Source organism: Podarcis tiliguerta (genome assembly GCF_965153285.1).
Source record: "Podarcis tiliguerta genome assembly, chromosome: 13".
Taxonomy (NCBI): Eukaryota; Metazoa; Chordata; class Lepidosauria; order Squamata; family Lacertidae; genus Podarcis; species Podarcis tiliguerta.
The window spans coordinates 34,992,837-35,017,700 of NC_139546.1; the positions used below are offsets into that span (position 1 = coordinate 34,992,837).

A 24,864-nucleotide genomic window follows, 5' to 3' on the forward strand; every position below is an offset into this window, starting at 1 on the left:
CCGCCGACGCTTCCATTGCATATGCTGTCCACTACTGGGTGAGTTGGGGGGCCTGTCGCGGAGGATGTGGGGCAAGAATAACCCGCTTCTACATTGTACACCCGATTTGTCACCTGGTCGCCTTATGCCAATCTTGAACCATGCCAATCTCTGTGCCCGCTTTTGTTTGGTGAAGAGCGGAGGCTAAAATCTGCATTAGTGCTTTCTAGCCCCAGAGCTGGAAGTGGCACGTATTCCGGATTAATTAAGATGAATTAACGTGACTCGCAAGGAAGTGAAGCACACTGGGTCCCACCTGCTCCTGCTGTGCCCTGTCCTAGAGAACTGAACCCATTCAGTATTTGGGTGGTGTGAGTTTTGTCTGCAGGTGCAGGGCATTAACTGAATGTCCCCCCCCCCCCCCCGCGCCACTTCCCTGTCAAGAGCCACACTCACTCAGGGTAATCTGCCATGGCTGCATGCTGGCAGCAACCAGGATCCAAGCCAAGTGGGGGGAGAATGCACCCTTTCCCCGTCTTTCTCCACCCATTTTTTCTCTGCCACCCTCCCCTTGCCACATGCATGAAATCAGGGCTAGGACTGCAGGTTCCCATCCCTGCCTTCCCACTCCTTACTTACAGACTAGGAGAAACCCTGTTGCAGGCCTGTGTTTAGCAGCCTGCCAGGCAGCTGTATGTAACCATGCAGATCAACCAGTTTAAATTACCAATGCCTGAATGGCAGCTGGATGCAGTAACCAAAGTGCAATAGATAATGCAATGGGCTACATGAGTAGAATTAGTGTGCAGTGGGGCAGGGCAGAGGGGGCGCGCTAGTGCTTCATTTAACCAGACAGTGGAGGCTGCTTCCCTAGGGCAAGTGAGACCCTGCCCTGCCCATCTCAACCAGTCCAAGGGGTGACACTGCCTACCAACTTCCTCCTTGGTTTTAGGGTTGCCAGTGTAGAACTCATCAGACAGGAGGCGGCTTTGTATGCACCATCCATCAAAGGACATCCTCCCTAAAAAACCTTGGGGACTGTAGTCTACCCACCACAGAGCAGACAACTCCCAATCATTTTGCTGTCAATGAAGCTACAGTTCCTTCCAAGCACTTTTAGCAAACTAGAGCCCCGTCCCTCCATATCCCTTATGGCATTATAGTGTTTTTTTTAATGTATGGTGTGGATTCTGCATCAGGGGCTGCATCTGTACCCTCTAGAGGAAAATGCAAACACATTTTCTGTAAGGCATTTTTGAGTCCAGGGTCAGAGACTTCCACCAACTGGAGAAGGGCTGTGTGAAGAGGGAATTTGACGGCTGGACTCCCATCCATGTATCTCCCAGCTGGTGTGTTTCACAAGTTGCCTTTGCAATGGTTTCCTTTATCCTGTCAGGCCTGGATTGTGTCAGCGAGGGCCCCTGATCTGTTTATCCCCTGGCAGGAAATTCACAGCTGGGATCGTCCAGCAAACAGAGGCACCAGAGTCCTAGATAAGGCTCCAGAGATGTGTTACAGCTGGAGTCTACTGGGGGGCGAGGAGGAGGGGGATGGGGGTAGGGAGCATTGTCCACAAATGCGTTCACTTTGATCCGGTCCCCATTGCTGGAAAATAAGAGCCTCTGGCTTTCCTTGGTCTGTGGCAAAAGCTAAAACGCAGCGTCAGCAAGCTGGAGAGGGTGCCCCGTTTTGCTGGGCTCAATGCAAAACTTGGCCCCTCGCAAAACTTGCAATAAGCGTTCTAGACGACTTCGTCTTCTTATTTGAAAGCATCCTGGCAGCCGTCTCAGGGAGTAATGACAGGGCAGCAAATTGTTTTCTAAATAATAAATAAATGTGGATTGTTACTGCTGGGGGGGAAGAAACGCTTGCAGGGGTTTTATGCCCCAGATGATAACTTGATATGCCCAGATTCCAGAAACATTAAGATGAAGATATAAATATCTGTGTGGTAAACATGTAAATATTTCTGTTAGGCCAGCAAAGTGGAATGAGAAACAGACAGGAGTTAAGTGGCCACTCACACATAGCCTCCCCCTGACAAAAAGAGGGAAAAGTTGGCATATTTGCATTTTTTAAAAAAATGTGTATGCTGATTTATATGTACACAGATGAAAGACTAGAAACGACTGTTAAGTTAAATAGAAATACAATAGTGGGGAAGACTGTGGCACCCTGATCCTGTGTGTTTGGGAACTGCAAGGTCCCTGCTCTGCCTTCTTAAGAGTATTTATCTTTAAACTGTGCTTATCTGGGGGGTGTAGCTCTGCGGTATACCATACGCATTGCATGAGGACTATGCCCCAATGCCCCCCCCCAGTGCAGCACATCCTCTCCTATGGGAGAGAAAAGTAAAAAGGTATCCCTGGCAGAGGGAAGAGGGGGTTTAACATGCCTCTGGTGATCTGGTTCAGTGCTGAGAAAACAGGTTTTCTTTATCTTCATACGTGCATATCCTGCCTTTCTTCTGTCATGAAACCCAAGGTGGTTTCCGGCTGGCCACCCATCCAGGCACTTAAGAGTCCCAAACCTGCTGTAGCTTCAACCAGTTGGTGGCCTCAACTGCCTTTAGCCCCATAGATTTGTGCCATGTGCGCACGCTCTCTCTCTCTCTCTGTTTCAGCACTTCTACTTCCTACAATAGAACCGAAACAAACACTACTGAGAACTGTCTTTTCCTATATGCCTAGCCCTACATTGTGTTTGCTTCCTTGGTCACACCAACATGTGACAAAGAGATAGAACTGGCTTTTTTTGCTATATTTTTCTGAATAAGTTCTTTTTTTACAGCTCTCTCTCTCTCTCTGCCAAGGGATGCAGGTGGCGCTGTGGGTTAAACCACAGAGCCTAGGGCTTACCGATCAGAAGGTCGGCGGTTCGAATCCCCGCGACGGGGTGAGATCCCATTGCTCGGTCCCAGCTCCTGCCAACCTAGCAGTTCGAAAGCAAAGTGCAAGTAGATAAATAGGTACCGCTCCGGCGGGAAGGTAAACGGCGTTTCCGTGCGCTGCTCTGGTTGGCCAGAAGCGGCTTAGTCATGCTGGCCACAGGACCCGGAAGCTGTACGCCGGCTCCCTCAGCCAGTAAAGCGAGATGAGCGCCGCAACCCCAGAGTTGGCCACGACTGGACCTAATGGTCAGGGGTCCTTTTATCTTTTACTCTCTTTGCCACCAGTTCTGCTTAACTCTTCCTAAAGAACACTTCTAAGATGCTGCAGGATGGCAGCGCCAAGATGAAACAGGAGGAAATGTTAATTAAGAGGCACGTTGCCCCTGAGTAAAATGCATTAAAACAAAACAAAACAAACCTTCCTGCCATGCATGTTCAGATAGCGCTCCAATTTAGATAAGGTTGCACAACTGAAGATCACTGTAGACGCTTTCGAAGACTCCTAAGTCTTCCCACTTCCGAGTCCTCAACATATCACCTTGCCTTGCGAACAGACGGAAGACAAGAGATAAAGTGGGGCAAAATACCCTGTGTGCCATGCTAGACCTAAGGAAGAAGATGGCTGGCAAAGATGGGAGCAATAACATTAACTCGCTGCCAGAGCTCCAGCTCTACATCCCCATAGGGTTCCAGGTTCACTCCTTGATGTCACCAGTTTAAAAAGGAGTTTTCTTTGGGGGGGTGTAACAGGCTAGAGAAAGACCCCTCTCCTCCTGAGGCCTTGGAGCACAGGTGCCACTTAGGGTAGAGAGATTTGGACGAGATGGAACACCAATCTGGGTCAGCCTAAGGCAGAGCCATATATTCTTTCAGTGAAAGGGTTAGATCTCATTTGAACAATGAGATCTAATCAATTTTTGCAATGGCTAAATGCTGCAGCTAAGGGCGTATATGCATAGATAACTAAAATGGAAGCACAGTAATTAACTGGATCAGCTGTAATTGTCTGGATACGCCCATTGGTAGGCAACCCACATTGGATTGCGCCGGCAAACAGCAGTTGATGCAATCCCCATGGAAATGCTATCTATTTGTTTAACAAAATTTATATACCGCTTGGTTGTAAGAGAATCTCGAAGGAGTTTACAAATATATATATAGTAAGGTATTAAAATTTAGTGAATCAACTTGCTGTGCTGGACCCAACCCACATTGACCAACCAACAACCAGTGCTGTAGGGAACTGTGATCGTGAAGAGGGATTGAGGGAAGGACTGAGAAAAATATCCGAAACTAGTTTGCTTTTAATTACAAGAGATATCAAACACTTTGGTCGCTGTACAAATATTCTGCTACGTAGGATCAAAATTAACATGATTTTGAGAAGGGGGAGATGCTACATAGACATTTTCTTACACAGGAATCCATAAAATGAGCTATTATAAAATAATAAATGTACATATAGAACCCTCTTGCTGCCTTGATCAAAGGGATTGCAAAAAGGCAGCAACATCTATGACCTAGGCTTAGATCTGGGGGGGTGGGGTGAATAAATGAGAATAACAACGAAAGCTTTTGCCCTCCCAAAGGGAACAGAGATCAGAGTCCAGCCCTCATCTCTCTTGCAGTCTGTGGCTGGACCTTGTTCATGCATGCTTGGAATGACATATATATTCAGAGACACACGGTCACTGCAGGAAATCATTTTTCACATTTCCCTTTTTTTAAAAAAGAGAGAGAGTCCACAGTGAGAGAGGACAACAACTTGAGGTTACGCAATAAGTTAAGGCATAAAACAGGAAATATATTTTAAAACCAATGAACTGTCCACTCCCTTCGGAGAAGGAATCCACAGGAATTCCAGCTCTCCAATTAAAAGGCTCCTCAGTCTCCTACAACCACAACCTTCTCCAACTCTGGTCCCAGCTTTCGCTTTGTCCTGCGCAATTTTCAGGATGTGCACGACCCCCCCCCTCCTCTCTCTGGAGCAAATCCACATTGCAGATAGGGTGGTTTAACAGTAATTCCTTTTCCCCAGGGAGCCCCTGGGAGTTGTGGTGTACATGGTGTTGGGTAGAGAAGTCCTACAGAAGTTATTCCCCCCCCCCCCACACAAAACAACAATCAATCAACACTTTATTACAGTTGCCAGGATTGGGGAGTGGGGAAGCTATTAAAGTGAAACAAGCTTTGGAATAAATTTATTAGATGGTAGCGTAGATATACTTCCCCCCTCTCTCCCCCTTCTTTTCCACCCCACCCATCTTTCTACTTGCCTCCTCCTCCTCCAGCAACCCACTGCTCTTTTGGGTCCCAGTGCATATTCACTGAAGACCAATGTGTCTGAGCAGCCCCCATAAATGGCGGCTGCAGATTGCACCCAGCAAACCCAAGCAGTCAGAGCTCATTATAGAGGGTCATGGGGATTCTACCCTCTGCTTTCTGTGACAGACCTCAGATTCTGGTTCTAGGTGGCCACTGTGGGGCATTATATGGCTAAGATTTTCAAGAGAAGCAGGAGGTGGAGCTTGAGGGACTGATTATGAGTCCTCTACCTCGTCACCCCAAAACAACTCCAGCAGAGACTGAGTGTTTTAGACTGAGTGGGAACTGGCGGCCCTCCAGATGTTACTGAACTACAACTCCCATTTTCTCTGGCCATTGGCCATGATGCCAGAGTCCTAACATCTGGTGGACCAGAAATTGCACTTCTCTGTCTAGACATTCTAGGGGATCGGAGCTTCCCTCCCTACCGACTCGACTCTACTCAGTTTCTGGGAAACTCAACTGAATTCCTTTGAGCTCCTTAACATATTAAAACCTCCCCTCCTTTCCCAGATGGAGAGACTTGGATAGCTCTAGGTTCCCCAAGTCCATGTTACACACCAATTATCTGGCAATGGGCCCCAGCCTCACAATCATCCCTTCCCCTTTTAAAGTAGCTCCTTGCTGGGAGATGCAGTACACTAGACCTGCAACTTATGCACATTTAACTTGCTCCCCCCCTTTCTTTTATGCACTTGGGGGGAACTTTGGCAATTCCACCTGCTATTGCACCCAATGTGTTTTGACTATGTGTGAATTTCGGTTTATGCACGATCCCCGGAATATGTTGTAGGTCTGCTGTATACATTAAAAAGCAAATCTTATCACCGCACATGGCAAGAAAACGCCATAACAAGTGCAGTTCATGGTGGTAACATTAAAGAACAGCCCACCTATTCCTACTTCTTTCAAAATCACCATTTCACTAACAAGAGCACAGAGATCTGTGTAGGAAAAAATGTCACCCGAAGAGGGGGCCATCCAGAGATACGAGCTATTAGCCCCAGAGTTGACAGTGAGAACGTACAAGCCACCACCATCCAGTTTTCTTACTGACACAGTGGAGCCTTGTCCCCATTATGTGGGGAGATTAAGAAGCGGCAAAATCCCATTGGGGCAATGCAAACTACCAATTTTGTCCCAGCAGGTTAAGAACTCTGCATAGAAGGGCACCGTACAATCCAGTTACACCTTTTCAACTGTGATTAACGAATCTGGCAAAAGTTACACAGAGCGTAAGTAAGAAACAAACACCCGCAAGCACCTAGGGAAATAAAAAAGCAATCGTTTCCCAGCTCTTAAAGCTGTCTTGCTGCGTTATTTATCTCACTGTAACAGGAGTTTGATGATGGATTAGCAAGCTTACGAAGAAAAGGTCGCCGTTGGCACCAGAGGAAGACGTGGGAAAGATAGAACAAGAGAGACAACTGATGATTTGGTGAAGGGGTAGCTTAACTTCTCACCACAGACCAGCTGATATTGTGCTCAGGAGACAAGACACAAGACACAAATTAAAACAGATTTCTGCCAACAATATCCATGCAGGAGAGTTTAGGAAGGCAAGAACATCTATAAGAATGTTATTTTTAACAGAGGGATGAAAGGACAGATGATTAGGGGATGGTTGGGGATCTGGCCTTTTGATTTGTTGTGGGATTTTTGAATTTTTAAAATAAGGTCTGTCAGTATCAGCCAGTAGATTCCCCTCCAGTTATTATCCTCTCTAACCCACTAAATTGTATCCAGCTTTTAAAGCACCTAATTTAGAAGGCTGTCCAGTTCATGTTGGATTGAGAGGTGATCTGTTGATGCAACCCTGACCCCATTATAGCTTTAAACGGCAACAACCGAAAAAAATAAAAAATAAAAGATTGTGTGCTATTTTTTCAGTTGTGCATTTCCCAGTTTGGCCATTGGCAAATAGGTTTACAAAAAGCTACTAATGAGACGTGTGCGCGTGCAGAGATATACACAGAGAATGTAAACACACTTTCCCACATGTGTCTTTGTTAGTCATTTTGGTACTTTGGTCGACTGAAGAATGGGGTGGGGTGGGGGGCTGGGAACCCACACCTTTCTTACCATCAGAAACTCATTTCTGCTTAGTTGCCTGCAGGCAATTGTTACAGCCACCATCAGTGACTAAGTGAATTGCCCAACAATTCCAAGAACTGTAAATTGTTTACACTTTTGCTCAACCATCAGTTCACCTTACGCCCAAGTCATTCCTCTTTCCTTCATCCATCCCATAATCTCTTGACTGGCCCTTTGAGACGGGAGGTGAGAAAGCTCCTCTGCTTTCTTTCACCTTAAACAGCAGACTCGTTGCCCTCAACCTCCTCTCCAAAAGCTTCCATTGTCTTCCTTCCCCTACATCAGAGTTTCCCAAACTTGGGTCTCCAGCTTCTTTTTGGACTACAGTTCCCATCATCCCTGAACACTGGTCCTGCTAGCTAGGGATGATGGGAGTTGTAGCCCAAAAAAACAGCTAGAGAACCCAAGTTTGGGAAGCCTTGCCCTACATTGTCTTCCTTTGCTGAGGCAAAGATGGCGGCTCCACTCCACCCCAACTTGACTTGCAGTTCATTTCTACTTCAGTGCTGATGATGAGATGGGATCCTTCACCACCCCCCAAGGGAACAAGCCAGATTAAGGCGCTCAGGGCAGGTCACGTGGCAACACAGGGGGGGGGGGATGTCTGCTGGCTCAGGAGGAATAGCCAAGGCCTGCAGCTTCTGTCTCTCAGCATCTGCTGCCTGAAGCAGCCTCTTCACTCTCCCCAATATCAGGGAGGCTTTGCAGTTTTGTCAGTCCTGCTGCTGCTGGATATACAGATACACTGATGTACTGAATGAAGAGAAAGAAGTAGCCAGTGAATGGGTATCTGGACAGACAGAAAAGCACCAGGGTCAAGGAGTGGATGAGATGGAAAGCAAATGGTGGGCAGCAAATAAACAGGGATAACTTCACACTGCTAAATATGCTAGCGGGGTAATAGAACAATATAATTATTGGCTAAATAGCTGGACAGGTACATCAGAATATCTGTGCATCCTCATTCCCTCCACCCTTCCATAAACATGCCAATTTATTTCCAACCTGCCTGTCCTTCCAGCACTCTCAAAAAACAGTTTCAGGTTTAGAGACAGAAACCAACAGTACAAGCGCAGGAGATGGAATCGTCCTTGGCAAGGTAGCCTGATGGAGGGTTGCCTAAAACAACAGAGAAGTGGAAGGCGAGACAAAGATGGTATCAGTGGTGCACAACCTTGGATTCTGAGACGCCTTATAACCAAGATGCATTTTTTTAGTGCATCAAAATCTCTGTATCATCCCATGCCTAGGGAGAGTACAAGAATTGGTCAGTGTGTGCGTTTCTCAGTTGCACAGTGCTTTTAGAAGGGAGACAGCAAGAATCACACTGGAGGTGCAGCCTGCCTGCCTGCCCCTGTCCATTTTCCTCTTGAACGCAACCGTGAGAGATTTGAGATCAATGGCTCTTTGGGATGGGTCAACCAGCAGTCATCTGCAGACAACATTTGGCCCATAGACCAACTCACATCAGAGGGGCTGAGAAATTCTGCCAAAAAGAGGGCAAGAGGAGTGCTGGGGTGGGGGGCAGCTAGAGAAACCAAAGCGATCAAAACCAATACCACCCTTCTTCTTTCCTATAGTCCAATCTCTTCATCCTGCTCATCCTCAAAACTGTAGCCCTGCCCTTCGTCCTCCTCCTCCTCTTCTTCCTCCTCCTGCTCCTCCTCCTCGTCTTCTTCACCACCGCGATGGAGGTGCCCCTTTGGGCTGGAGCTTTCGACCCTCAGCGGTTCCTGTTCCTGCCCTCTGATGCTGTCCCAGTCTTTGTCCATCACTCCCAACACATCGTCCAAGATGGAAGGCCCCAAGTCCAACTGGAAAGACAGGAGGGATTCGGCATGTTCCAATGTGGGGCTCTCCAAGGGGAACTTCTGGGGCAGGTCCCAGTCCCTTCCGTTAGAGGGCTTCTGCCGCTCTGCCTTCTCCGGGGTCTGCAGGGCCACGAAGCTGCCATCCGGGGTCGACGTCGCCGGGCTCTGAACTACGCCGTTCCCGCTCCCGGGGGGAGACAACAGTTCAAAGCGGGCATCTCCAGGGCTAGAGAAGGCCCCAGGGGACACATCGGGAGGCAGCCCGTTGGCCTTGGAGCCTCCGTGGTTGCTGAGGAAAGACGTGTCGCCAAAAGCATCTCCCCCACGGCCGATGTGCATCGTGTGCCGGAAATCACCCAAGGGGGCGCTGATCATGGCCCGGTCCAAACGTGGCCGCTTCTTGGAGTGGGAGACAGGGGACTGCTTGAGGATGGGCATCTGGGGGGTGGGGTGGGGAGAGGAGAGAAAGAGAAATGTGTGAAAAGGCGAGAGGGCTGGAAGCTTCCCAACAGAGCCAGCATAGTCCTCACTTGACCTTAGGCAACTCACTCGCCCATCGTGGTCCCCAGCCACAAAATGGAAACAATAGCCTACCATACAGTAGCCTACCATACAGGGCTTTGTGGAGACACACACTGAAACCCCCTTTTCATTCTCTCCCCCCCCCAATAATCATTATTTTAAAAACTATATAGAATTCGCGGTTGTCTTGGCGGCTGCCTCATCTCTGACAGATTTGTATCCTGCCCCTCCTTCCAAGGAGCTCAATGGAGGGCTACCCCAGTTTATTTGCACAACAACCCTGCAAGGTAGGCTACACAGAGAATTTGCTACTTATTCTGAGGCTATTACCAAGTAGAGGTTTAAACCCAGGTCTGTATCCTTGATCAATACACTTCACTCCACTGGCACTAAGGGTAGAGACCAGAGGCTCCTTCCCCAGTTCCTGGCTGAGATTTCAGAAGCAGAGCCTGGGATGAGTGACAGCAGGAACTGTTCCTGCCCCAGCGTAGGGTGCTGAGCTCCCACTCCTGCAGTCCAGAGGACAGCAACTTGTTCAACCCGTTCCTAGAACAAGGAACGCCTAGGTTGCCATGGGAGCTAGGACTCAGGACTCCTGGGTTCCTTAAGAGAAGGAGAAGGTTGGGGGTGTGGAGCATGGAGGAAAAGGGTGAAAACAAGTGCTGGATTTACGTATAAGCTAAACAAGTTATAGCTTAGGGCCTCACTCTCTTGGGGGTCCCCCAAAAAAATTAAAGGAAAAAGAAACCTGGATGTACATTTCCAAAATATAAGATAGAAAACAAATAAAATAAAACCCACATAACAGCAACAGTGTTTTGTGTTGTGTAGGCTCCTATGATGTAAGTAATGGGCCCCGCCTGCTCGCCTGCTCCCTAAAATACCACTGGTTTGCTCATTTCTATATATAGGGTGCCTACATTCTGCATGGCCTGGTTGCATGACAACATGTCCAAATGGCTTTAGATACCTATTAGGCCCATAAATTACCATATAGCATATATTCAACACACAAAAAAAAAAACAGCGACAATTTGTTATTGACAAAGGACAGCTGGACATATAAAGGGCCCCATTACCTTTAGTAGCTTAGGGACTCATCAAACCTAAATCCGGGCCTGGTGGGGACTGCTAAAATGGAAAAGACAGGGACTGGAAATCTTTGGCTACTACACTTGATCTTAACCAAGAGGCCGAGAAGTGAAAGCCTAGTGGGGTTTAGTTAGGATCACAGCTGAAGATAATGGGATCATCGGGACACCACAGATTTAAGCAAGGGAGAAATCAGTGCAGCCTGGGGACCGAGCCCCAGAGTGGGTAGCTGAAAGGAACACATTCTCTCCCTTGTTTACCCCAACCTCAATCTCCCTCTTGTCCAACTTTTAAGTGCCTCAGAGGAAACACCTTTTTTTGTACTCTGTACTGTGCCAGACACATGGATCAAGGCTGGCTCACCCATGTGCTACTAGCCCAGATTTGGAAAGAAGAAAGGGTCCCCATCAGGGAGGAATGGCAAGCTAAGCTGATGGACTAAGAGGAAATGGCAAAGCTGACCGTAAAGCTCAGGAACCAAGAGGACAAAATCTTTAAAAAGGAATGGGGGAAATTCATAATCTATTTAAGAGACCATTGCAAGCAGAGGAAAACATTAGCAGAATTTTAATCTCGCTTGTAATGTAACAAATATTATGGATAGTATGGATTGATATAAAATGTAGATTATCGAATAATATGCAGTTGTAAATGCTGACAATAGCACCCATGAAGGGGGTGGGGGCAAGTCTTGAGATTCAGAGTAATCTCTATATATGGATAAGCATTTGGATTGTTATAATTTTATACTGGTAAAATCAAATAAAATTGTAAAGAAGGGCTGGCTCACCCATGAGTGGCAGTGTTCACTGGGGGAGCAAATCCTGACACTGATCCTTCTCTCCCCCCCTCCCCCCCCCCCCCCGTTCTCAATGTAAGGTAAAGGTAAAGGGACCCCTGACCGTTAGGTCCAGTTGTGGACGACTCTGGGGTTGCAGTACTCATCTCGCTTTATTGGCCAAGGGAGCTGGCGTACAGCTTCTGGGTCATGTAGCCAGCATGACTAAGCCGCTTCTGGCGAACCAGAGCAGTGCACGGAAACGCCGTTTACCTTCCCGCTGGAGCGGTACCTATTTATCTACTTGTACTTCAAACTGCTGGGTTGGCAGGAGCAGGGACCGAGTAACTGGAGGCTCAGCCCATTGTGGGGATTCGAACCATCAACCTTCTGATTGGCAAGTCCTAGGCGCTGTGGTTTAACCCACAGCTCCACCTGTGTCCCTTAACCCCCTTCTTCCATGGCAGGGAGGGGGGAGCTATATTGTGGTCCGCCTCAGGTGTCAAAATGTATTGGGCTGGCCCTGACACGGATGGTGCTTTTGAGATACAAGGTGGGACTCCTGGGTGCTGCCTGCCTATTGCATGTGATGATCTCAGGTGTGATGATCTAAGAGCCGGGGATGATTCATGCTTTAATGGGGAACAACGCAGCAGCTGCGCTGGGGGTAGGAGACATAGTCTGGGCAAGTACTGGGGAGGGGAGGAGAAGGAGGACAACACGGAGGAGGTGGAGGCCAAGTTAGAAGGAAGCCGGCAAGCTCCGAAGATCAGAAAGCGCTGACAGAAGTGGAAAAAAGGGCAGGGAGGGAGAGTCGAGTCAGCACAGGTGGGAGAGAAAGAGAAACCCAAACACATTAGGAGGCAAGGAGAGAAAAGAACCCAGGAGTCCTGGCTGCCAGCATCCCTTCCTCTCAGCCACTCAACACCACACCCTTCCAGCAGAACACAGGAAGGTAGCTGGCTGCCAATCTCCTAGCCAGCTCTTAACTCTTCAGGTACCAAAAAAACCTGGAATGGGGAAGGACTGAGCCCTTTCTGTACAAGGGAAATTTCACTTTTAAAAACCCCCGAAATGTGCATTAAAAATCTACAATAACAGGCAAAGTCTAATGGTTCTGAATCTTGCCCGCTCACTCAGTTCCACCAACACGGAGATAAAATGCTGGTTCTCCGTCATGCCTCAGAAATGCATCCCTCAACTATGGAGGCAACTGCCAATATTTGGCGCAACTATTTTTTTATACCAAGTGGTTAGATATGCTGATGGTTTCTCTTTCGTTATGCATTGCTTCTTTCACTTATTTTCCTACGTGCTCCAAACTGCTTTGGGCACAGCTTTCTGCTGGAAAAGCAGCAGGGGGGAAACCAACATATGTTTTTGTGTAGGTCGGTAAATTCCATAAAAAATAAATAAATACTGAGATATGTCTGTAGGGCAGCTCAGGCCCAGAGGCTGATTGTGGCCCTCCAGGCCTCTCTATGTGGCCCTCAAGACTCTCCCCAAGCCACACCCCTCACCAGCCCTCTTTTGCACACACACCCTTTGTGTTTTTGCCTGGCTGGAGAGCCATTGATAATGCGTGTTGCCAGCCTAGAAAGAGAATAAGAGAGGGTTATGTGGCAAACTGGCTCCACCCACTTTCTCTCCTGGCCACGCCCACCACTGGCATGTGGCCCCTGGAAGGCTCCATAGCAGAGAATGCGGCCCCCGAGCTGAAATGGTTCCCCCCCCCCTTGCTCTAAGGTTGAGCTCTGGTTGCATGGCCCTCACAGCCATCTCTTCTTGACTCTGTCCATCCCTTAGTCCCCTTAGCTACCTCTCCCCACTGTCAAGACTATACTGTGAAACCCTTGGGGCAGAGACCCAGCTTCACTGCTTAGGTTAAGTCAGCAATGCACTGTGTATGTTTTACTTACCACTACAGTTACTGGACTTTATGGAACACAACCCAGCCTAGACTAGACAGGGCTGCAAGGTGGATCTTTCCACCAGATCCAGCCCTGCTTAGCTTCAGCAATGTTGAAGTTCAAGTCAGCTTTGGTGAACGCACTGCTTCAAAGTGGCTGCATCCGCCGTATAACTTCTGCCAAAGTGCTCTTTGCCTGAACTGGCGTATCTCCCACCCCGAAGGCCATAAATGATAAACACCAACCCTGAGCCAGCAACAACAGTGCAATGCTCCACTGGATATTTTTTTTGGGGGGTGAGATAGAAAAGTTGGCAGGATGGGAAGCCTAGCCTGGTCAACATGAACCTGGTTAAATGTATGCTCTCCTCCTTCTAAGCCAGAGTTTACATGAAGACAGCTAAGTTCTGGGACAGGCAGAGCAGGAAGACAAATTCAAAAGGTGGCTTTTGAAAGAGCAGAAGAACGGAAGATCACTAAATGGTGCAGGTAACCAGTGGATGGGAAAGAGCTGTGGTGTTTGTGTCATTAACTGCAGCCCAGGAGAGATCTATCAAGCAACACTTGCACTAACAGCGTACATATAACAACCAGAATAGTACATTGGAAGTCGGGTTTGTTTTGGGGGTGGTGGGAGAAGTATTCTCCCAAGCATAAAAGAGATTGCATTCATGAATCCAGCTTGCCAAGAGCTGCTCGCCTGGTCACCTGTGTCAAATTCAGACTCGCCTCCAGGCGACTAGCAGGAAAAACGTTATAACTTGTTTGTTTTTCATGAATGCCCCGGTTGACCAACATAGTCTGTGAGGACAAGTTAGCTAATAAGAAGGGGGGGGCAGTTTGTGGAGGGGAAGTTTTCTCTACACAAGGCTGATTTCAGGCAAGGGGTGTGGGGAGGGGAGAGCAGGGGATAATGCCACAATACCGCCCCCCCCCAACAAAAGTGAACTCTTGGGCGTACACACTAAAACGCATCAATTCTGCATGCAATAACTTAACGGAGAGATGGGGAACAGCTGAGATCCAGAAGGGCTGGGGTCTGACATGGTCCTGGCACGAACCCAGAGAGGCTTATGCTCCAGCCTCTTGGGAGAAGATATCTATTCCCTCCTTTCCCGTCCATGTTTCCCTTCTCTGCGGATGACAGATATGGTTACGAGCCCCGGAGTACGATGACGGAATTTCCTTTGGTAAATGAAATGAAGTCCTTTGAAAGGCTCAGATGTGGCCGGGGTTGAGGAAATGATTGGGAATCGGGGGGAGGGGGGGATGTGATGGGGCAGAGCCATTTAGCCCGGACACCTGGGTTCCCTGGAATGGAACAGTGATCAAGTGAATACAAAGTGCCAGTGAAGGGCTTGGGAGCCAGGGCTCTTCTTGGAAAGGGACAGGATTTAACTGGATTGTTGTGGTGGCAGCGAAACCAACGTGGGTGTTTGAACGTGTGGGTTTGCTGGCTGAGAGGTGGGATATGGGGGGCTACAGCATGATGTGGGGCTGGGTGCAAATCAGGTACCCTGGAGGCTTACAGGGGTGGGGGGAAGCCAGGACTCCTGGGTTCTTTAGGAGGGGGGTCAAGAAAGGGGGCATAGGGGAAGTTTAGCTGCAAGCCCGGAGTTTTGATTGCCTGTGGAGAGCATGCCAAGAAGCTCAGGCTAGGGGGCCTATTTACTTTAGCCCCAGCCAACACCCTCTCCTGCTCCCAGCCCAGCCGCTCTTTGATTTATGGCCACTCACTCATTCCTCTTGCCAGACACACACCCCTTTTGCTACACAAACGGTGGCTTCTCCCTCCCCGCCCCCTTCTCTCCTGGGATGAGGCACCCAAGGGCTGAAGACCATCTCCACCCACCCACCCCACCTTTCGAGGAGAGAACCACCCAAACATGCCCACCTCACTCAAGCCCACTCCCCAGACCCACAACCCAACTCAGGAACCCTGCAGCTTCCCCCCACCTCTTCCAGATTTCCTGTGCCTTGGCTCCTAAACCCCAGTCCTCTGTTAGAGGAACCAGGAGTCCTACTTCCCTGCTGGCTGGCTCAAAACCGCTAAATCCCACCCTGCCTTGTGGGGGAGCCCACAAGGCCCTGTCTGGCAGCCACTCCCTGCTTGACCCCGCAATCCTGTCTCCGGGAACTCAGGAGTCCAGACAGCCTGCTGCACTCTCTCGCCTTCTAACTCGCAGCAGTCGGCTGAGAGCTGTCAGCCGGCACAAAGCATTGCTTAGAAGCTCTCCCAGGTGCTAGCGAAACTCACCTTTGCAAAGAAAACACTCCAACGTCCTTTTCCTTTCCCCCACAGCTCGGGGTGACTCACAGGACTGTCCCGGTCGTTCTTCCTGCTTTTGTAGTCGCCCCGATCCGCTGCCTCCGCCAAGAGGCAGTGCCAAGTGAACCAGAGCTACAAAACGCGTATATCCTTTCCTGGATATTTGCAGTTGGATCCTGTCGCCACTTTTGTCTAGCTAGGTCCTGGAAGTTTGCTCGCAGTTCTCAGAAATCCCCAGCAAAATTTCCTCTTTTCTCTCTCCTTTCATTTGTCCGCCTCTCACACTCCTCTCTCTCTCTCTTTCACCCACTTCTTCGTCACGAGCTTTCACTCCTCCCTTCTTGGGTGGTGGCCCGGAATTTTATTTATTTATACCTGCATTAGAAAGATGAAATCGTAGATGTCAGAAGCTCAAGCAAAACCAAACACACCGCTTGCCCCAAAGAAAAGAAAGAGGTGGGGGGGGGGAGGAGACACAAGCCACAAATGGGGGGGAGGGAACGCTTGGGATCCAGGAGCCAAAAAAAATATTGTCCCAAGAAGAGGGGAGAGGAAATTTGAAAAACACAAAAAGCCTCTCCATTGCCTTATAAAGTTCACTGCATTCCTGAACTTCCGGACTTGGTTGGCGTGTTTGGAAACCAGGCTAAGCGCCGGATTGGGGAGGATTGGTGAAAGAGCAGAGGGCTGCAAAGAAGGGAATTTGAGAAAGGAAGCATGTGGCTTTAAAACAAAAGTGGCATGTTGAAAAAACAACAGCGAGGAGGTATGGAAAGAGAGAAATTGAAGTGGAGGATGTGGAAGGGAACAACTGGGAGCAAGATGGGGGAGGGGGGAGAGAGATGGAAGAAGACTGATGGAGAGGGCAAAGGATGCCCTAAGCTATATTGGGGCATGGGGCTATCCCATATTAAGGAAGCAACAACTTATGCACAGAAAATCAAGCAGAAAAGATAATGGAGCGGCTAGGGACACAAAAGACAATCAGGAAGGGTGATGCAATTGGAAAGAATGGAGGAGTGGGGTACCACATGACTGTGGGGGGGGGCATTAGAGTATGGATAAGAAAGATAAACCCAAGGCTGTGGATTCTGTGCAATTATAATTTTAAACCTCAACATTCATTTATTTATTTATTTTTTAAAAAAGGTTTCTAGCCCTCATGATTGGTTTTCCTGATGATTCCCATTTTCTTATACTATATACATTATCACCTTTCCCTTCCCTAAAGGTCTCCTTACGCCCAGACAATTTATTCTAACTGCTCCACGGATGGTAGAGGATGCAATTTTTGCAAAAACTCAACCACTACCTTCAAAATCAAGCAGAGCATGCTCATCACAAAATCTAAGCATATCGGCGTAATTAGAGTTTCCTTGGCACCTAAGGTGCATTTCATTGACACACAACAATAGGCAAGAACCATACATATGAGGGGAGAACGTGTTAAGAGATGTGATGGTTAGATGAATTGCTCCATCTTACTGGTTCCTAAGTCCCATGTAAAAGGCTCCCCGCAAGCAGAAAAGCAGAGCAGCAAGGGGAGGGCTTGCAATACAGCTCCTCTTGCTGAAGCACAGGCTCTCTTCTTGCAGGGACTCTGTGTCACAGGAGGCAAACCTACCATAAAATTGCACCCTGCGGCCTTCTCTTTAATTCCAGGTGTTGCCAGGAGGAGGGTCAGAAACTTTGAATGCAGTTACTTTACGGTGCAAGGCATTATGGGAGGTCAGAGGCACTTGCCTCTTTGTCACGAACCTGTGGCTGATGATCACCACAGAATCCTGGGACCATCAGCATTGAAAACAAGTTTTGAGCCAGACAACCCTGGTTATATATAATCTTCCAGCTGCATTTAATTCTGAATTTTAAATACCATTAACCCGTTGTGAGATGTGCTGGTGAAGAATGGATATTATTATTACTATTATTAAGAAAGCCAGGGGATTATTTTCAACTTCTGTAGTGTGCAACAATATAGAAGCACACTTGTTTTGTGCACTTGTTTTTGTGCAGAACACATTCCCTTTGCCATCAGGTATACCATCAGGTAGGGACGTGGGTGGCGCTGTGGGTTAAACCACAGAGCCTAGGAGTTGCCGTTCAGAAGGTTGGCGGTTTGAATCCCCGTGATGGGGTGAGCTCCCGTTGCTCAGTCCCAGCTCCTGCCAACCTAGCAGTTTGAAAGCACGTCAAAGTGCAAGTAGATAAATAGGTACCGTTCCGGTGGGAAGGTAAACGGCGTTTCCATGCGCTGCTCTGGTTCACCAGAAGCAGCTTAGTCATGCTGGCCACATGATCCGGAAGCCGTACGCCAGCTCCCTTGGCCAATAAAGCGAGATGAGTGCCGCAACCCCAGAGTCGTTTGTGACTGGACCTAATGATCAGGGGTCCCTTTACCCTTTACCTTTATACCCTTTATGCAACTGGGATCAAGGAAGACTGGGCTGAAGATCAACAGGCAGAGCTCCCAGACTTACTTCTCTGCCGCAAGAATCCTCTTTTTAGAGTTTATGCACTGACAGTCAGATGGAGGGAGATCTGCAGTCCTCCCAGAGTGCGGATGGATGGATGTAGCCATGGGGGCACAGACAAAAAGTGAAGATTGGGAGAAGGACGGCTGGTTGAAAGGAGAGGAGTTTGGAGATGAATGGTTTAAAGGGGGAGGCGCGATCGCCTGCTAAGATTAGTCAGCTTTAAGAAAAACAACCTTTCGAGAGGCAGATCTGTGTCCGTATGTGGGACGCAAGGGGTGAAGGAGGTCGTTGCACATACCGATAAATCTCAGAGTCAAGAACTTTTTATCTCTATTTATGAGCATCAGGTTCAAAGCTTATGTTTAACAGTGAAGTAGACAAAAAAAATGGGGGAGAGAGACAAGAGGGCAATCCTAGGAGACAGCGGCCGCTATTCTCCTCCTCCTCTTCCAGACATCTTTGCTCCTCATCTAATGGCAACATCATTCAGATAAGGCTTGAAGAAAAAAGTTAGTATTTCTCCATGCCCTAGTATGTCAGGGTAGGGCACACACACAGCCCGCCAGAATATTGTGGCAGATTCCTGAGGTGGAAGAAAGAACAACGGCCAGATCAGGCTGCAAGTGCAAGGGGCCGTGTGTGTTGCCTTCAAGCTAGAACAGCAGGCAGAAGGCGAGCATTTGCTAAAGAGGTTGGTCTTGCTAGCAGTCCTAACATTTAGATTTTAGGAATGAAATCATGGCTAAAAACAAAAACAAAAAACAGTGTTCAGAGGATTTGAGAAATCTGCTGGTCATCTTATTTATTACATTTATATCCCACCTTCTCCCGCCCCCCCATGGAATTCAAGACGGCATACCAGGTTCTCTCCCATCTCATTTAATCCCAACAGCAACCCTGTGAGGTAGGCTAGGCTGAGAGGCAGCAATTGACCCAAGGTCTCCCAGCGAGCTTCATGGCCCAGTGGAGGGTTTGAACCCCCGTCTCTCAGGTCGTACTTCAGCACTCACTACACCACACAGCCTCTCTTATTGGACTACAGTGGTACCTTGGGTTAAGAACTTAATTTGTTCTGGAGGTCCGTTCTTAACCTGAAACTGTTCTTAACCTGAGGTACCGCTTTAGCTAATGGGGCCTCCCGCTGCTGCCGCACGATTTCTGTTCTCATCCTGAAGCAAAGTTCTTAACCCAAGGTACTATTTCTGGGTTAGCAGAGTCTATAACCTGAAGCGTATGTAACCTGAGGTACCACTGTATTTACATTTGAAGGATGGAGCCAACAGAGGGGGCTCAATGGCATAAAGGATCAGGCCACATCTGGCCTACATCCTGCACTCTGGTCCCCACTTCTCAATCCCACCCCTGATTTAGAAATAATGTCATTTATTTGAAAATATTTTTAGGCTTTTTTTTTTTTTTACAATGCCCATCCAAGGTGGCTTTACAGCCATAAAGCCAAGAAGGAGCAGAAGAAAAAGAAACAGTTAACGCAGACGTTTTAAAACCAGAAATAGCTTGGCCCATCTCCTCACAAGAATAAGAAGGCCAGGAAAACATGGCCGCAGCCCAACCAAGAAAACATCACTCCTGGAAGGCCAATTGGAAAGGGCAGATCTTCAAGGCCTTCTGAAAACCCCGCTGCACAGAAGTCTGAAACTCCCTTCCGTCCAACGAGGCTAGAAAACATTGTTCCAATAATGAGACTAGATTAAAAAAACAACGAATTAAGGCATTTTCCAGCCACGAGCCTGAGCGAGGCAAAATATTGAGGGAATGATAAAGAATTGTCAATTAAGGGGGTGGAGGTGACAGCAGCCAGTAACATGACCAGAAGATAACAATGAGCAAATAATGGGAGATTTTGGCAGCGGCAGAGGACGAGGGACTGGGACAGGAGAGTTTTTATTGAGTACTGGAAAAAGTAATCAACAAGACAAATTAAGAGTTTTCTCCTTAAGTTTACTGGAAACGTGTGCGTGACTTTTTGTTCCTTTAGAAAATATAAGCAAAAAGGGGGGGTGAATGCTCTTTCAGCACACTTGGACCTTCATCAGAGAAGCAGAGAGCGCTGCCTCCTAACCGCTCCTGCTCCAATTTCATAAAGTCAATGGCATTTTCCGCCCATGGATGTTTCTGCTATCAGGGTCTTAGCTGTTCAATTTGCTGTTATCTGAAATGCTTCCTTTCTGTCCCCACCCCCGCACACTGATGCGTCAGCAAAATGATGCACTGCCATGTGACTCATTGATTGATCTCTGTCCACGATGGGATAAAAAAGGGAATAGGGAGACCACAGGCCTGGACCACAGCGAAGAGTTTCAGGGAAACTGGGTTTTGACTGGGAATCACAAAGGGAGAAAGGGCTGCTCCAGTCAGGTCCTGGGCTCACCACCTTCCCACAGACATCTGTGAGATGTGAGAACAGTGATGTGAGGACAGTGTGAGAACAGGATGCTAGACTAGATGGGCCATTGGCCTGATCCAGCAAAATCTTCTTACGCTCCGTGTGTGTGTAAGAAATTTAGGTGCAATTCCTGAACTCTCTGAATGGCTTCTAGTCTCTGAAATACAAGAACCACTTTATCCAAGTTGCTTTCGTGTAAGGGAAGCAGGGAAATCCTGCGTCTAGAGATTGCTCCAGAGGTCGGCAGCTACACAGGGTGTAAATACAACTGAGAGGGGACCTCCTGTTCACGGAGGTTATGACCAAAGCTTATTCTGGGGTGCAGGGGTTTGGCAACTTGTTCTTATTCAGGCTGCAGTGTCAAATAAGGAACTGGGAACCAGGAGCCACCTCGAGACTGGTCCAACAAGCTGTGGAAGAAAGCTCTGCTCAGTTGCAACAACTGCCACCTATGCACACAGCGTTTTGCCTACGCACCTGCTTTTGTACACCAAAAGGGCTTCCTTGTAGGAAATTGCTGAGAGTTAAAAGAGCAGCCCGTCTGGGATCAGACCCAAAAGTCCAGCAACCCGCCAAATGCTAACATGTGAAGGAGGTCTAGCAATGAGGATGGGATGGAAGGGTTTGGCTGGATGCTGGGATGAGTAGGGAGGTGTTTGGAGTCACAGTGAGGCGCGGCGGATCTGGCACAACAAACAGCATGTCTAATGCAAGACTGCAAGCTCCTTGGGGCAGGGGCCTGTTTGATTTGCTCATGCTATTCTGTTATGTGGGACATACATCGGTGATGCTATAAAAAGATGGCGGCTCAGCTCTGGTTTCAACTCCCTGTTCGGTCAAGGACACACTGGTTTCCTCGAAGGCAAGTTTCCTCCTGACCTCAGCTTCCCCATCTGCTAAGAAGGGGGAGTAGAATAGCTCACTCACCTTCCACAAGCGCCTAATACAGAGTCAGATCATGGGTCCACCTAGTTCAGAACTGTTTACACTGACTGGCAGGGACTCTCCAAGGCTTTCCACAGGGGCATTCCCAGCCTGGCCTGAAGATGTTGGGGAACAAACCTGGAAACTTCTGCATGCAAAGTAGGTGCTCTGTTGCAGAGCTATAGCCTTTCCTCTGACGCAAGCATTTCATGCTGACAGGAGCACTTTCACGAGGCTAAAGCACAGCATGTGTAACTCCTCCCAGTAGAATCCAAAGGCTGCATTAGCCATGCCGGCTAAATAGAACCTCCACGTTCAGGGGAAGGCTATCTCTGGAGACAAACAGGGAACAACTCTTGCCTTTGTGACCTGCTTATGGGGTTCCGGAGGCATCCTTGAAAACAGGATGCTGGGCTAGGTGGAACTTTGGTCCTGACTAAGCCGCGCAGCCTTTCTCAACCTGTGGGTCCCCAGATGTTGTTGGACTACAACTCCCATCATTCCTAGCCAGCATGACCAGTGGTCAGGGATGATGGGAGTTGTAGTCCAACAGCATCTGGGGACCCACAGGTTGAGACCCACCGGTAAGGGGAAGAGAAGCCAGATCTCCGATTTCTCTGGGGAAACAGCAAAGTCTAGTGTGTGCGGAGAATCAAGGAGGAATAAGGAATCAAAGCAGATCATGTATCAAAACATTGTAAACCTCATTTTTTAAAAAGACAGCTGAATTAACACCAGCAGCACTAAAAGAGAGAGACAGAGAAATAAATCAATAGGGGCCGCAATACCGAAAACAAAACACAAAAATCAATTAACTAGGCAAGCAGGGACAACGAACCACATGACTGCAATTCAATCAGCAGCGACAGGAATCCAGATTTATATAACAAGCGGAGGATCCGCGGCACCCTTCCCCCGCCAAGCGCCCTGGAGACCTGGAACACGCTTTGAACATGCTGTGCGCCATGTGATCCTCAAAGGCATAGGCTTGTGCCCAACTGAGCAGGTTTCGCCAGGGAAAGTGGATGGGCCTTGCCAAATGCAGATCAATGATTTTACATATGCACACAGCAGGAATACAGGAAAATCCACACCTCTGCACAGCACTGTCAGCCCAATAACAGACAACTCGAAACTCTGAAGAATTTTTACACACAAGTGCACACTGTTTCACAACCAGCGATGTGGATTTTTCTGGGAAATTTCGAATTGGATAATTAGGCTAGTTTGCCTAATTAGGTAACATGCCTGAGGAAAATTTCTGATGCTCTAGACAGTCACTTAATTCAGCATGTTTAATTTACTTGTATTTGGTGAACAAAGCCCAAAACTCTAGAACTGCCAAGCTTGCCCGATATCTATACAGTGGTACCTCGGGTTAAGTATTTAATTCGTTCTGGAGGTCAGTTCTTAACCTTAAACTGTTCTTAACCTGAAGCACCACTTTAGCTAATGGAGTTTCCTGCTGCTGCCGCACCGCCAGAGGACGATTTCTGTTCTCATCCTGAAGCAAAGTTCTTAACCTGAAGCACTATTTCTGGGTTAGCGGAGTCTGTAACCTGAAGCGTATGTAACCTGAAGCATATGTAACCTGAGGTACCACTGTACTGCAACCAACACCTGTTAATTGTTACTGATCAACTTAGGAGATTTTTCCGCAGAACAAAACCAAGGTTCGGGAAGCTGACTGTCCCCACATCACTGTGAGAAACTCACGTGTCCTATGTATGAACCAGCCATGTGCATCACTGCTCACCCACACAACCCTGAACTGTACACACAAACACATATATGAACCTTTCAGCCCAATCCAAAACAGCCAATAGCCTTCCTGAAAGGGACTGGATCCTTCAGGACGACCCTTCTTGACACATTTGCTCATGTTCCCCTGCAAGTGTGAACATGCACATGTTCAGAAGGTGTGCAGGTACCTTTTCCGAATGCAGTTCCCTCCAGCGCTAGCCGGCCTCCAACTGCCTGACATCAATTCCTTCCTAACCAGGTATCTTCTGCCTTTGGATTTTTTGTGTGTGATTAACTTCTGTTTACAGCCTCTTCTCCCTGGCTCACCCCATTTGCTCACAAGTTAGTCATCCACAGGCAATTCTAATCCACACTTCCTCTCCCAGCCAAACCCAGGGAGCACAGAACTCAGGCTGCCCGCAGGTCTCCTTTGGTCTCTAGAAACGTTCCCACGACCAGATTCTAATTCATTACTACTGTACACTCCCTTTCCTGGCTTCCGGTCATTGTGGCTTCAACCACTAGTCCACGCTTCCTTTCCAACAAACTCAGGAGTCTCTGGCGGCTCCTAGATCAGACGAGGAACCGCCCCAATATCCACACCGTGGTTCCAGCCCACTAGTCCAGAGAACCTAGGAGTCCTGGCTCCCAAACCAATTGCTCTTCAAGAGAGTATCCCCGCTTCTTACCCACTAGGCAACACTACCTTCCCAGAGAATCCGGGGTTCCCTGCCCCTTTCCCCTATATTTTCTAACGGAGCCCCGGGACTCTCGAGTCTACTCACGCCCTTTACAGAAAGGAACCCAGGAGTCCCGGCCCATGAAACTCTCCGGGGGGCGACCCGTCGTACCTCTTTCCATCTCTCGAGCAAAGTTCCAACCACTCGGCTCAGCTACTCGACTCCGCTTTACAGCTCTGGCAAGCCAGAGGTTAAAAGGGACGGGCGGGTCTCACGCCGCGCCCACTTTCCCTTCCTTGCTCCACTTTCTTAAAGGGATATACCAGGACGAATTCGGGAAGAGGATTGCATGATCAATAACTAAAAAAATAAAATAAAGGCTGCTCTTGGGAAAGGAATTCCTTAAAGGATGCACACACGATGTAGCCGGAGGGGGAAAAAAGACTGCGGAACTCAGAATGGAGGCGGGTGGGAGAACTGAAGAAAGTTAATGCTGGAAAAGAGGTTTTTTTCCCCCCTCTCTCCCTTCCCGCCCCCACCCCGGCGGCTAACCCAACCCTAGGATGGAATTTCCTGAAAGTTCCTTTCCCAGGGAGAATAATCAGTTCCAGATGGGAAAAGTGGGGGGAGAGAAAGAGGAATTGGTAGAACTGATAGGAGAAGAGAGGGAGAACAGAGGGAGAGAGGGGGTTTGGTGGCAATGTGAGAAGGGGAAAGGGGAGGGGAGCCCAGCATAGGAATGGGAGAATGGGGCAGAGACTAGATGGAGAAAAGAAACAGAACCTAGATAATGGAGGAGAAAAGGCAGATACTGGCGGCCGCTTCACACGTGCGCAGTTTCACGTGTCACACACGCGCGCCGCAGGGACGCGTGGCTACTGCGGCGCTATTTAGTGTGGCACGGCCAGCCGCATCCTCCCAGGGCTTGGGAGCAAGCGGCCCTTTTGCACGCATGTGTAGGGTCACT

At 48.5% G+C, this 24,864-nt stretch overlaps 1 protein-coding gene across 3 annotated transcripts; it reads right to left on the minus strand.

Moving 5' to 3' along the window:
• Positions 1–4,155: 4,155 nt before the first annotated feature.
• Positions 4,156–24,380, minus strand: CDC42EP5 (CDC42 effector protein 5). 3 transcript variants are annotated; one of them, XM_083411680.1, is made up of 3 exons: positions 24,069–24,380; positions 15,658–16,044; positions 4,156–9,537 (listed from the first exon to the last, which is right to left on the minus strand). In XM_083411680.1, the coding sequence occupies exon 3, from the start codon at positions 9,535–9,537 to the stop codon at positions 8,863–8,865; it is 675 nt and encodes a 224-aa protein (XP_083267806.1). In that variant the 5' UTR covers positions 15,658–16,044; positions 24,069–24,380; the 3' UTR covers positions 4,156–8,862. The 3 variants fall into 3 exon arrangements, with proteins under 3 accessions (XP_083267806.1, XP_083267807.1, XP_083267808.1); XM_083411681.1 differs by having other exon boundaries at positions 24,003–24,282; XM_083411682.1 differs by lacking the exon at positions 24,069–24,380 and adding an exon at positions 23,406–23,820.
• Between the last annotated feature and the right edge of the window lie 484 nt (positions 24,381–24,864).